Below are 14,579 nucleotides of genomic sequence, written 5' to 3'. Positions count from 1 at the left end.
TGGATTATAATAAATTTAGCATATTGTGATAGTTGAGACTTATAAAATATGTACTGATATTATTTGAAATAACGGTGTACCAATTTTTTTTTGCCAAGGGTTTTCAAGGGTTTCATTTTGACTTTTCATCAAACATTATTTATTTTCCTTTTTACTATAAAATTTATTGAACTACAATACTGGCAAACATAATGAGCTTTTAAAAGATCTCTGCCTACAGAAATCACAATCAAACATTAAATATTTAGGTATCAGATGCTTTGGTTAAAAACTGAAAACACGCTTATTGTGGTACAGAATTTACAAAACAAGAAGCAGATAAAACCTTTCTACAGGCTGTTTCTCAGATTATTTGTAAATATCTGGGTTTGCCATATTTAGCTTGGTTAATTGAGCTTTGAAGAGATTGTACAGATGAAAGCAAGTCCGAGCGGACTAGCTTTTTTTTCCTTCTTTTAGATTTTAGGCATGGATTCCCTCTCCATTAAATTATTTTAATGAGTGTATCTATTTTTATTATGCTGGTTTTTAAAAGCTTATTCCAAGGTAATATGTTTCAAGTTTCCTTTATGATAAACCAAATATTTTATTCTTTATTCTTTCATCTCAAACTGTTTATAGAGCATAACTGCTGTCTTCATGAAGAAAATATTAAAGAACGAGACTGGCAGACAAGTATAGACCAATTATTTTCGATCCTTTATGCTGTGGGATTACCTATGAAATAATATTCCGGGTCACAATAGGGTTTTTTTCTTTGCATTATTATCATTATAGATTCTATGGTGGAACTATAAATATGGCTAGGATAGTGGTTTTCAACCTAACTGTATAGCAGAATGATATGAAGGCTTTAAAAAATAGATAAGCTCCAGGCCTTAGGAATTTATTTTTTGAAAGCCCCTCAGCTGTTTTCTTTGCATAGGTGTAGCTGGAAAATACATAGGTCTGGGAGAGGAAATGCTCGGTAACATAGGTCAGAAATACTGTAGTAGTGGGAACTTCAGTGGTGAGCTGTAAAGCCAGAAATAAGGGGGCCAAGGCTCTGAGCACTTGAAATAGTCATTATTAAAGGTTTTCACTTTGGCCCCAAAGAGAAGTATTTGACTTTGCTTTACAAATATAATTCTAACAGTCCTAGTTATGTGATTTCTCCAGCCCTAATAAGAGGCGGCAAAACCAAACTAGGAGGCTATTGGTAAAAGAGGTAATGTCTGTGAGGCATGGGAAGATAGCACAACCAGCTGCATTAGATCTTGATGCAGTAACTGATGGACCTCGGAATAGGACGACTTTCAGTCATTAGAGAAGGTAGATTATGATCAGTATTCTCTGATTTAGGAATTAAGGTAGTGTTGGGTTTTTTTAAGATTTTATTTATTTTAGAGTGAGAGAGAGCGCGTGAGTGAGCAAGTGGGGTGAGGAGGGGCGGAGGGAGAGGGAGAGAGAGAGAAACTCAAGCAGGTTCCCTGCTGAGCGTGGAGCCTGACACGGGGCTCGATCTTATGACCCAGAGATCTTGACCTGGGCCCAAATCAAGAGTCGGACGCTTAACTGACTGAGCCACCCAGGCGCCCCTCAAGGTAGTTCTTGTGCATTTTAGAAATATTTTAAAATTTTAGGTTGGTTACAGTAAAGAAGGGGGAAAGGATTTTATACCCGAAATGTTTATTTACCTGAAAGAGTCACCTCTCTGGAATGATAGTGTATTCCCCAATAGTAGCAGACAAATCAGCTATTAATAGGCTTGTAAAAAAAAAAATGGGGGAGAAAAAAGCAACGGTGTCTATTTGGCTGGATGTGGTTTTTAAATGCTAATTGAGGTATCTATTTTAAAAATCTTAAAATAGCTGATTCGTAGCGCTTTTTTTTTGCCTTATACTTTTCCAAAATTTTTTTTACGTGTTTTCCTCCCCACAGCAATCTCACGGTTTAGGCAGGCCTGTCTGGCTCCAGATAGCCGAGTCTGCTTATAGATTCACTCTGGGCTCAGTTGCTGGAGGTGAGTGACACGGCCCTGTGCTGTTCCCAGCTTGCGTTGATGTAATATTATCTCACTAGACCGAGACAGATCAGAGGTGCAGTTCATCGTTTCTGCGGGACAGGACTGCAGAGCTTTCCGAAGCGTTCTTGATTTCTCCCTGTGATCAGAGGACTTGCTGCAGCGCAGCCGTGGCCCCTCGGGCTCCAGCCTGTCTTCAGGACAAAAGCTCTGTAATAAAGTGAAAGTCTGGATGTGTGCTACTCTCACTTCAATCACCCCGCTGAGAACCAGGATGAAGAAATGGAAATGATACTGTGTCAATGGTGTTGGGGGTGAGGGCAGGTGGGCAATCAAGATTTGGGATAGAAATCCCAGGACCTTAGGAAGTAAAACAACCTCCTAAAGTGATTCACTTTGGCTTTTCTACTTGTATTTTTTTCCTCTCCCTTTTTTACTGCTTGAAGAATATCTAGACTTGTAGTTAACTATTTCTAAAAGGAACCTCCCCTCCTGGCTCCTGGGCAAAATTTGGGAGACTTCTTTGGCTTAAATCTCTCCATAGAAAATGTGTAGAATCTGAAGCTGCTTTGTTGAGAAGAACCTAGGAGGTGCGATTAAAATGTTTATGATTTTTCAAAACAAGCCTGAACTGATGAAACTATTATTTTTTTCTTTTCAGTTTCAGTTTTAGAAGTTGCAGAACATGTTTTGGTTTTCAACAGTTGAAAAATATAACACTCTAATTCATTTTATAAATTTCTCAATCTCTGAAAAATTCTAAAGCCTGGCGTTTTCATTTTTTTTTTTTAAAGACCAAATTCTGTACAAAGGGATAAGGTCATGTTGAGATTGGTTCCGATATTATGCTCATAACGAAGATTAGTTTATCAAAACGCTTTAGTAAACTAAATTTTAAAATTACAGCTACCTGTGTGAAATATATGGTTATTTTAAGGGGTAAATGGTATTATGTTTAGGCACTGAATGGAAAACATAAAGAAATATATATATAATAGTTTCATGTTGTTACAAAAAATCAAGTCTTGGTTATTTAATGTTGGGGATGACTTGAAAATCCACTGCAGTTGTTCTCTGAAGCAGCTGTATTTATGGATCCCAGTTGCTAGCCTGTCATCCTTCAGTGGTACAGGGTGTACGGGAGAAGGAAAAACCACTTAGTCTCTTTTTTTGTGAGAAATAGATAACTGAGTTTTGTTTTCTAGTCCTTTGAGATGAGATTTCCTGTCCTTAAAGATCCTCCATTTAATTGTGCTCTTGTTTAAGCCTAAAACCCGTTTTGTTTGTAGCCGTGGGAGCCACAGCAGTGTATCCTATAGACCTGGTGAAGACCCGCATGCAGAACCAGCGTGGCACTGGCTCGGTGGTTGGGGAGCTGATGTACAAAAACAGCTTTGACTGTTTTAAGAAAGTCTTGCGTTATGAGGGCTTCTTTGGACTCTACCGGGGTGAGTAAGCGTATCTCAGCTGCCAAAGTTAGTGATTTTATCTCCCCAGCAGCAGATTTTAACTCCATCATTATGAAAATCAGTGTGTAGCCTGTCCAGTCAGACTAGAGCTGTTTCTCTCTTTTTATTTTCTTGTTGCTTGTTTCCCTTTTCACATCCTTGCTGTAGCTAGCAATATTAGTCTGCAGACAAGGCCTTCATTTCTTCTTCCTGATATTTATATTTCATGGAATCCAAATCCTGCGTTTGTCCCAACATGAGTCTCCGTCACTGTGCTCTTAGAATCTCAGGCACATGTCTGCAGGTTGAATAAAGGATGACAGCTAAGAAGTAGATAGCTGCTTTTCTCAGAGTTAGAGAAGAGAGATGCACCTCTTCTCTGTGAAATTGAAGCCAGGCTGTTACTTGAAGGTGGTGAGTTTACCCTCTGTGCACTTGTTTCAATTGAAAGAGATTATCAGATGTGTTTGTCTCTTCCAAGGAGGTCATCCATAAATCTTTTTTCCAGTGAGTTATCTGAAGTTAAAAAAAATGAGTAAAAGAAAACCTTTGGCTTCAGGTCTCATTCTCTCTCCTTTCCTCCCCTTAGCTCAGAGGCACTGAGTAAGAGCAGAGAGATTTTCTTTCGCAGGGAATGTTACCACCAAGTGGAGGCTGAGCACAGTGCTGTCTGCATCAGAGGCAACAGCCCCTTGTAGAATTCTCCCCACCCCCGTGGGCTTTGTAGGAACTTGTTCTTTTTAGGGAGGGAATGACTTTCATGTACATGTTTTCACATAAGAATTTAGGGTTTCCTTTGGGAGGGAGATTAATTTTTTAATCCCTTTGGGCGCCACTTGGAATTCTTTGAAAATATTCTCTACATGTTCAAGTCCAGAGCGTTTATGTAATTTACTGTACTTATTTGTTTGCACACACGATCTCATTAATCCCTAGCTCGCTCTGAGCTCTGTTGAACTGTTTGGCTTAGAACCTCTTCCTTGGAAAGAAAGATTGGAACTGCACAAAGCTTCTGCTCACAGAGAGGAGAAAAAAAACACCTCTGGTTAGCGTTATTTGCAGATATTCGAGTGAAAAATGTATCTCTGATATACTTACATTTAAAGGAGAGGGTCATGAGAATATTCATTTTTGGCATTATATACAGACTAAGAAAAGAGAGTGGTCAAATCAAACTAGGCTCAAATACCCTGCTCCTAATTAGCATGTAGTTAATTTTACTCAATATTCAAAACTCTAGCCTCTCTAAATTCTAGCTGTATAACATGTAGTTACTCCATAGGAAAAGGTGTGTGTTGTCCAGAATGCAGATCGTTCATGGGAATGCTTATTTTAAGGTGTATCAAACCTTGCATATCTAGATTTTATTCAGTGAGGAGTTTAAGGAGGGTTGAGTGGTGCTAAGGTTTTTTTTTTTTTCCTTTGTCATCTCCAGTCTTTCTTTGTTGAATAATAACCTTTCTTCCTCCTTGGTATAATTTTAAAGGGAATGTTCCTATTAGAAGTAACCTGGATGTATACTGCACAGTTTAGCCTTCTCAATGGATGGACGCTTAGAGAAAATTTCATTTCAGAGAGATGCCATGTTAATTAAATGGATCTGATATGGCAAGTTTGGGGGTGGGGAGAGGTGGAGGGATTGTTAGCTTTATTCAGGATGTGAACTGATAAAATCAGTTCTTTAAATGAGAGACTCTTGTATCAGGGAGAAGATTGTAGGAGTCCTGTATGTGAACACTGTGATTATTGAGATTGTCATATATTGCTTAGAACTGGTCCTTTATTCTGTCAGATGATTGACAAAATTGTTGACAGATTAGCTTAAATCTCTTTGCAGGCAATAGTGATAAAATGACATAAATCAGTACTTTATTAAAATTCAATGAGCTTTATTGAGGCAAGTTGTAAAACAAATACATACACTGACATGGTTGTATGGAAGTTAGATTAAAAGTAATAGGGCCTCATAATCATGAAGGTTAGAAAGTTAAGACTGCCATCTGCTGATTTATTCTTTTAAATCAATCTGCTACCCATTAAAGGTGTGTGCAGATTTGTGTTTGTCATTGATAATTCAGTTTGACTGACAGTAGCCTGTATATATGATTACTTGCTGGCTCTCAACTCATAGAAAATCACTCAAAGTAGGCTTAAGATCAGCAGTGAGTGTGCAAACACATACATAACTCCCCCATGGCTGGGTGATTTAAAGGGTATAGAATGCTTATTGTTAGCATATTTAAAAAATGTATGCAAAAAATGTACGCCAGCAATTTGGATAATCTGTGTGCTTTTAGAAAGCTGAGCCTTATGAATATCTACAGATGTTGAATTGTTTATATATTTTTTTCTTTTCCAGTTTGCAGCCAACCTGGGAAATTTAACTTTCTAAGAATAATGATTTCCTTTGTTTTAAGAAGATTCTTTTGAAATGTCTTAAGTTTGACATATATTAGTAAATAAGAACGCAGGAGGCATATGTTTTTGCTTGTAGAAGACACCCATTAAATGATACTTAAAACTGCATTTTTCTTTGCAGTTTTGGCTTCCTTCAAAATAAATGAGTACTGAATTCTGTTTTTTTCTAAAGAGAAAATTATGGGAGTTGGTATTCTGTAATAACAAAACCACCATACGCTATTACATAGGTAATAATGTCATTTGTGGCAAAATCTGGGTCTACTCAACATCATGCTTTGCAGAGGTTTTCCAAACACAACACTGACTTCTCTAAAGTGTTTGTGTATGTTTGTATGTTGTTGGTTGTAAAGGGAGGGAATTTGGTTACATTGTTATTGGCAGGGTTTGGGAGTAGAGAAGATCATGGGCTCCATCCCTTCCTCAGGTACTTTTTGGGAGATGTTAGATAACTAGGCTTTAAAGGAAGCATGCTTAACAAAAGGATCTATAGCCTCAAGAAAGCATAGCATTATATTTGACATAAATAATTATTACATACATGTACAGACTTTTTAGGATAATCCATTTTTCCGTATTTTAGTGAAAACCCTAAAAGGTTTGATAGGGAAATAATATGGGGGAAACTATTACTTATTGGGTTTCTATATTCATGTCTAGTACATTCATATTGCTGATGCTTCTCTCTGTTTCTGTAGGTCTGATACCACAACTTATAGGGGTTGCTCCAGAAAAGGCCATTAAACTGACTGTAAGTTTCCTTCTCATTGAATTTACATGTCATTTGTTTAGATTATCATTAAGCCAAAAATTAATGCTGATGCTGCTGAGTCTATTAAGACATTTGTAAAACTTTCAACTTATATGTAGACATTTGATAATTCTTTATTTTATCGTGAGACACAGGTATTTTGATGACTTGGAAAACCAATGACATGCCAGTGGAGGAAATGGTTGAGAATTCCTGTTAATTGATGTTGTCTTTCTGATTAGGTTAATGATTTTGTCCGGGACAAATTTACCAGAAGAGATGGCTCCATTCCACTTTTAGCAGAAATCCTTGCTGGAGGTTGTGTAAGTATTAATACCGGGCATTTCTCATGGCAAGTATGTTCCTTTAACCTTTTTTGCACATTAGATGTAATACCTGAGTGACATTCTTTCTGAACTCAAGGGATTCTAGGATTTTCTCAGTGATCATAAGGAATGCTTTTTAATTTCATTGCATTATCTAACTGGTTTTAAGAAAAGAGGTAGTATTTTTATCAACTCTGACTCTTAAAAGCCCCTGACATTACCTTCCACACTTTTAAAAGTTCTAATCCTGATTCTTAAATATCACAGAATATAGAGTAGTGGGTAGAGTTCCCATACATTTATATTGTCTGGAACTTTAAAATAAGTGTGAGATGACTGATTAATTGGGCTCTTAGATTTTAGGTGTAGGACTGAATAAACCATTGTGGTATAATTATAATTTTCCTTCTTTAGGGACCAGAGGTTATAGCAAACAACCATAATTATGTTAAGGCGATTACAGTTCTGAATGCAGAGATTCAGATTATATTCACTTAGAGCACAGAGGTTTCTATCTTTAAAGCGTGAGCATGACATTGGATTTAGACCAATTCTCAAAGTTAAGTTTGTAGCTCAACTGATTTTATTTGTGGTGTTCATTTCAAATTTGTTAATACATGATTTGTTTAAGACTTATTTAGTCCATTTTGTCCCTGAAACCCTTAATAACTTCAGTTGAATTGGCTGACAATCTTGGCTAAACCCTCCTCAGTTGCTTGTGGAACTTGAGGTGATGAGGTCAATGACCTTTGCAGCTTTTAATTCTGCAAAGAAGCCCCAAGGGTCAGAGAGAGTGGCTGCTCTGGATTCTTTTTGATGAGATTTGTCAGCCTGGTACGTACCTGTGTCCTCACCTTTGTGCAACCAAAGTCCTGCTGAAAAGGTGACTTGGGCTCTGTGTGTGTGTGTTTGTGTGTGTGTGTGTGTGTGTCTATGTACCGTATGTCTGTGCATTTGCATGTATGATTGCACTCATGCCCGTCCAAGTGCATTCTCAAGAAGCAAACTCACCTCTTTGGCTGACTTTTTTTTTTTTTTCATGAAGGACAAATAATAAACATAGAATAAGACCTTTGTTTAAGCAGATCACAAAAAAAGTAGTTTCTCCTCTTCCTTTACCCCAATTAGATGCTGTAATTATTTCTCTTCAAATGAGAGAATGTTTGCAAATCATAAATACTCTTTTTCTCAGTGGTCTTAGTTTTAGTTTGGTTAAGAAGTTTCCAAACTCAGTTTTGCCACTGCTCATGCATATATCTGCCAGAAATCTCCTAAGTCATGCTCTTTCTGTTCCACATAGTTAATTATTTCTGTTTCCCTTAGTAATACCCAGAGGTTTTTGCCCATGAAACTGACCTGTTCCCATGTCTGACATGCGACCTAAGTGGTTAAACCGTAATCAGATCTTTGGTTCCTTTGTTTTTCCTATTATGGACCCTGTTTCTAGGTTTGAACTTTGGGAATTTCTCTTGAAGTCTAGGGTGCCTTGAGGGTTGTGCTGACACTCTAAATCTCTTCTTTAATCATGACTCATTTCTGAGAACTTTGATGGATTGTCTAGTTGGAAACTGACAGCATGAAAAATAGACAGGTTGGGCTCTAGGCAGAATGATAAGGTTGTCTGCCATTCTTCACCTCAAACATTTTATGCTTCCCTCTTTTTTTCTAAATCTCTTCATTCAGGGAGGAAAGAAAATGTTTATCTATTGAGTTTGTACTGATGAATTCAGTCACACCACAGTGTAAATGATTGTTAAAGCATAATCTGCCACTTCTCCCCATGTCTGTGTATTTCAGCAAAGAATAAAGCCTTAAACAAAATGAATGAGTCTCTGTTTAAAGAATATCAGGCACTGTGGAATATAGGAATGTTCTCTTTACTGAATGAAACCTTGTAAGCAGCCACTGGATAGACACCGGGAAGAGTGGCTGCCTGTGAGCCTGATCATGAGAACCCTCACCATCCTGGGTAGTGGTGGTGATATGATGTGCAGGGTCCCTGTGGGTATTGGGCTAAAAGCTGTCTGTATCACCAGCTGAGATCAGTGCTGCTGTTTTCTCAAAAATCACTCAATTTTAAAGATGTGCCTTGTGTTAACCTATTGCAAAATGTGTTAACCTAATGCAGATTAATTCAAAAGAAATGGCTCAAACTGAATAGTCAGTATTGGTGTTATAGTTTTTTCCCAGCAAAGGGATCATCTAGGACCTGGGCTTTGAATTCCCTATATATGGGAGAGAAATTCTGCTATGAAAATGACTGCTGCCCTTTAGGAAAAATGGTGTTTGTTGACCTAGATAATGAATTGACCAAGAAATAAAAATATCCATACCTTATTTTTTTTTGGTTGTTTGTTTGTTTAGTTTTATGATCTGTTTTTAAGAGTATGTGATATTTGATAAATGCAGAAGAGTACACATTATAAATCTAGTACACGTTATAATTAGCATCTGTAAACCTATCACTCAATTAAAACATTACTGTCATTGACACTGGTTTTTGCTTCTAATGTAGCTCTTAATCTGCTAGGATTGCTAATGAGCAGTAAGGACTTTGCCTATCTGAACATTTTATTTTTTTATTCATTTTAGAGAGAGGAAGAGAGAGCACAAGCAGGAGAGCACGAGTGGGAGGGGCAGAGGGAGAGAGAATCCCAAGCAGACTCTGCACTATGCACGGAGCCCACTTTGGGGCTTGATCCCATGACCATGAGATCACAACCCTAGCCGAAACCAAGAGTCAGATACCCAACTAACTACACCACCCAGGCACCCCCCACCAAACATTTTATAGGCATTATCTATCTCATTATTTTTCCCAACTAGAGTTGAAGAAAATAAACCTAAGTGAGATCCAGACTTAGTAGGTGGTAAAGTTAAGATTCAAACCACTTTTGTTTTAAATCCATATTTATTCACATTTGGTATATTTCCATTCGTTCTTCCATTTATTCATTCTCATTCAACAAGCTGTCAAGTCTTAGAAGGATTTACTTCTTTTTTCCTGTGAAGGGAACCAGACTTAGGTTATGTTTACATCTCATAGAAAAAAAGGTAGTTCCTGATTATTCTCACCAGGTAAAACTTAATCTTAAGTCTAATCATATTCTACTGTGGTAATTTGAAAGCAGAATTCCTTATTGTGATTTGCTTCATTTCTGCATATCACCAAAGAAAATACATGCTTATGATTATAAGTCATCATAATAGCTACCATTCCTTGAGCATCCTGCACTGGATTTGCACTTTATAGGCATCATCTCATTATTCCCAGCTAGAGTTGAAGAAATTAAAAGCTCAGTGAAATCCAGCACTTAGCAAATGGAAAAATTGAGATTTAAGCCATTTCCGTCTCCAAATCCATATTCTTCAATATTTGGTATATGCTTCTATTCATTCATTTTCTCATTTATTTATTCTCTCACTCATTGAATGCCTGCTATGTTTCAGGAATGTTTTAAAAACAACAGCTTTACTGAGATATAATTCACATACCCTACAGTTCCCCCATTTTAAAGTGTACAGCTCAGCAGTTTTCAGTGTATCCACAGAGTTGGCAACTATCACCACAGTCGATTTTAGAACATATTTATCACCTGAAAAAGAAACCTGGTACCCTTTAGCTGTTGCCCATCAGTTTTTCCTATCTGCCCCCTGCCAAGCCTTAGGCATCCACTAATAAACGTTCCATCTCTATAGATTCACCAATTCTGGACATTTCATATAAATGGAATAAAAAATGTGTGGCCTTTTGTGTCTGGCTTTTTTTACTCAGCACAATGTTTTCAGGATTTATCCATGTTGCACTATGTATCAGTACTTCAGGCCTTTTTATTGGTGAGTAATATTCCATTATATAGTTATATCACATTTGGTTTATGCATCAACAACTTTAGCCAGTTGTTGAACATTGGGGTTGTTTCCAATTTTTGGCTATTATGAATAATGCTGCTGTGAACATTAATGTAAAAAGTTTTGTTTGGACATATGTTTCCACTTCTCTTGGGTATATACCTAGGAGTGGAATTGGTGGGTCATATAGTAACTCTAATTTGTATTTTGAGGAACTGCCAGACTGTTTTCCAAAGTGGCTGCACCATTTTACATTCCTACCAACAATGTATAAGGGTTCAGATTTCTCCACATTCTTGTTATTGATTGTAGCTATCCTAGTGGATATGAAGTGTTATCTTGTTGTAATCTAATAACTGACATGATGAGCATCTTTTCAAGAATGTATTGGCATTTGTATATCTCCTTTGGAGACATGTCTATTCAGAACCTTTGCCTGTTTTTAAATTGGGTTGTCTTTTATGATTAAATTATAAGAGTTCTTTATATATTTAGAGTCCCTTATCAGACATGTGATTTCCAATATTTTTCACTTTGTGTCCTTTGAAGAATTGGACTTTAATTTTAATGAAGTCCAATTTAACAATATTTTGTTGCTTGTGCTTTTGGTGTCATAGGTAAGAAATTATTGTCTAATCCAAGATCATGTAGATTAATACCTCTGTTTTCTTCTAAGAGTTTTATAGTTTTAGCTCTTATATTTAGGTCTTGGATCTTTCACACAAATTATTAACCTTAATTTTTTTAGGGTCTTTTGCCTTGAGCATAGATTACCAAATGACAGTTTTATTTTTCATTGTCAACATTTTGGTATATTTCCTTCTTCTTCTTTTTTTTTAAGATTTTATTTATTTATTTGAGGGAGAGAGCACAAGAGAGAGCAGAGAGCACAAGTGTTACGGGGGGAGAGGGGCAGAGAGAGAGGGAGAAGCAGACTCCTCACTGAGCAGGGAGCCCGATGCAGGGCTCAGTCCTAGGACCCGGAGATCATGACTTGTGCCAAAGGCAGATGCTTAACTGACTGAGCCACCCAGGCGCCCCAAAATATTTCCTTCTAATGTTCTCATATGCATGCTCACATACATGTGTCTGTACACACAAACACACACACACACACTCACTTTTTTAAACTAAATGGAAATTTTGTTGACTCTGATTTCCTGATTGGAAATGCAAGCTGCTCTCACTTTCTAAAGGCAGCAGAGAATCACAGCAGAACCTCTCACTTTAGAAATAGAATGTAACCTTTCTGATGACTGAGTAATATTCCAGTGTATATATGAACCACATCTTTATATGCAACTAATGAATGAATCATTGAACACTACACCAAAAACTAATGTGTACTATATGTTGAATTTAAATTTAAAAAAAAAGAAACCATGAGATAATAAATGTGCATTATGGTAAGATGCTAAAAAAAAAAATAGAATATAACCTTTGGGAATATAGAAGTATATACTTCTAGAAGTATAAGCAGTGTGCATTTTCAAATTTTAAGTCTTCATTGTGAACATTAACCAACCTTTTTTTTTTTTTTAAAGATTTTATTTATTTATCTGAGAGAGAATGAGAGAGAGAACATGAGAGGAGAGAGGTTCAGAGGCAGAAGCAGACTCCCTGCTGAACAGATTGGCTCTTTGTATATCTTTTCTTGTAAAGTATCTGTTCATGATCTGATTCTTTTCTTGTAAAGTATCTGTTCATGATCTGATTAGGATCATGACCTGAGCCGAAGGCAGTCGCTTAACCAACTGAGCCACCCAGGTGCCCCTAACCAACCTTTTTTTATATCTATATCAAAACCTTCTCAAAAAATACTTAGTTTGGAATTTATAATATAGAGGTGCTAGCATAAATTTTTTTGTTGTTGTAGTATCAATAAATTGACCTTTAGGCTTAACAGTTGCTTGACCCTTCTTTAGGTGCGGTTGGGGCAAGAGTGTATTTATATATACAGTTACTCACAAATACATGTTATGGATGCTGTATGTGTAGTGTATATATAGCAGTTGGTTTCAAATAATTTTTCCCATTGTTCTCATAGATAAGCCATTCTTATCAGGCCATATGTTTTTATTCTTCTATTAAGAAGTCTCTCTTTGTATATGTATAAATACGTATCTGTGTACACATACATATTACATGTGCATATCAGACATAAATATAATTGAGTGCTTAATTATGATATCTGTTGTGAGCAAGAATAATACTTTAATGTCAACTTAGAATTTTCAAAGTACTTTAATATGCACATTGTCACTTCTTGTGAAATAGGTACATGAGGAACAGAAGCTCAGAAAAGTTAACTCTCACCCCGAATCACGTAGCTAATATATGCTGGTTTCCTGTGAGCACCAAGTATTTTGATTTTAAGATCAACTCCTTTTGTTTGATCATGTTCTCTTGGAGAGTCAAGTCCAGGCCTTCTTCATGTGTCAAAATAAATCTAGATCAACTTTGTAGTGGCTTTTGTTCTTTTTTAAAATTATATTGTATATGTAGTAAAAATTTAGCTTCTATCTGAATATATATACATATATATGATCATTTATTTAGGTATAATTAAGATACCAAGAAATGATCAGATCTTAGAGGTCAGCTCAGTGGGTTTTAACAACTGTATACACCCATGAAATCACCACTCAAGGTAAGGTATGGAACATTTCACCTCAGAAAATTCATTCATGCCTCTTTCCAACCAGTCACTCCTCTGTCCCCCAGGCCACCACTGTTCTGATAATAGTTTTGTTTCTTCTTAGATTTCATATAAATGGAATCATACAAATGCATCCTTTCATGGCTGGTCTCTTTTGTTTAACATGTTTTCAAGAGTCATCCATGTTATTTTGTGGGTATCAGTCGTTGGTTTTTTGTTTTTAATTTTACTATTATTCTGCTGTATGAATTGACCACAATTTGTTTATTCATTCATCTGTTAATGGACATTTGAGTTGTTTCCAGTTTGTATCTGTTATAAATAAGGCTTCTATAGGGGCACCTGGGTGGCTTAGCTGGTTGAGCGTCCAATTCCTGATTTCGGTTCAGGTCACGATCTCAGGGTCATGAGATCGAGCCCTGTGTGGGAGTGAGCATGGAGCCTGCTTGGGATTCTCTCTCTCCCTCTCCTTTTGGCCCTCCCACCCTTCCCTCCCTTCCCTCCCACCCCCACTTGTGTGTGCATGTGCTCTCTCTCAAAAAAAAAAAGAAAAACAAGGCTGCTATAAACATTCTTGTACACATCTTTTTGTCAACATTTTTCATGGGTGAATAAGATAGAATAGGCTGCAGGTATGTTGAATTTATTTTTTTAAAGATTTATTTATTCCATTTATTAGCATGCATATGCACACATGGCGGGGAGGGGCAGAGGGAGGAGGAGAGAAAAAATACAAGCAGATACCATGCTGAGTGGGAGCTGGGTGGGGCTTGATCCTAGGACCCTGAGATCATGACTGCAACTGAAACCAAGAGTCCGATGCTTAGCTGACTGAGCCACCCAGGTGCCCCAGGTATGTTCAATTTAAAAGATACTGCCAGGGGGCTCCTGGGTGGCTCAGTCGATTAAACATCTGCCTTCAGCTCAGGTCCTGATCCCAGGGTCCTGGAATCGAGCCCCACATCGGGCTCCCTGCTCAGTGGGGAGCCTGCTCCTCCCTCTCCCTCTGCCCCTCCCCCTCCTTGTGCGCTCTCTCGCTCTCTCGCTCTCTCTCGCTCTCTGTCAAAAAAATAAAAATCTTTAAAAAAAAAGATACTGTGACTTGGTTCTTGGAAGTGGATGG

The 14,579-nt window shown here is 37.2% G+C and overlaps 1 protein-coding gene across 3 annotated transcripts in view; it reads left to right on the top strand.

Annotated features, from left to right (window-relative positions):
- SLC25A12 (solute carrier family 25 member 12) overlaps positions 1-14,579 on the top strand; it is a 101,162-nt gene that overhangs the window by 62,187 nt on the left and 24,396 nt on the right. For all 3 annotated transcript variants that reach the window (XM_045868628.3, XM_045868627.3, XM_045868629.3), the window contains 4 exons: positions 1,921-2,002; positions 3,292-3,450; positions 6,567-6,619; positions 6,862-6,942. In XM_045868628.3, the coding sequence (XP_045724584.1) occupies positions 1,921-2,002; positions 3,292-3,450; positions 6,567-6,619; positions 6,862-6,942 (375 nt within the window). The remainder of the gene's footprint in view (positions 1-1,920; positions 2,003-3,291; positions 3,451-6,566; positions 6,620-6,861; positions 6,943-14,579) is intronic.

The sequence above is a fragment of the Mirounga angustirostris genome, unplaced genomic scaffold (assembly GCF_029215605.1).
Source record: "Mirounga angustirostris isolate CCGP_5_RB_7025 unplaced genomic scaffold, mMirAng1.0.hap1 SCAF_3, whole genome shotgun sequence".
Classification (NCBI taxonomy): Eukaryota; Metazoa; Chordata; class Mammalia; order Carnivora; family Phocidae; genus Mirounga; species Mirounga angustirostris.
This window is presented reverse-complemented; position numbering and strand designations above follow the sequence as displayed.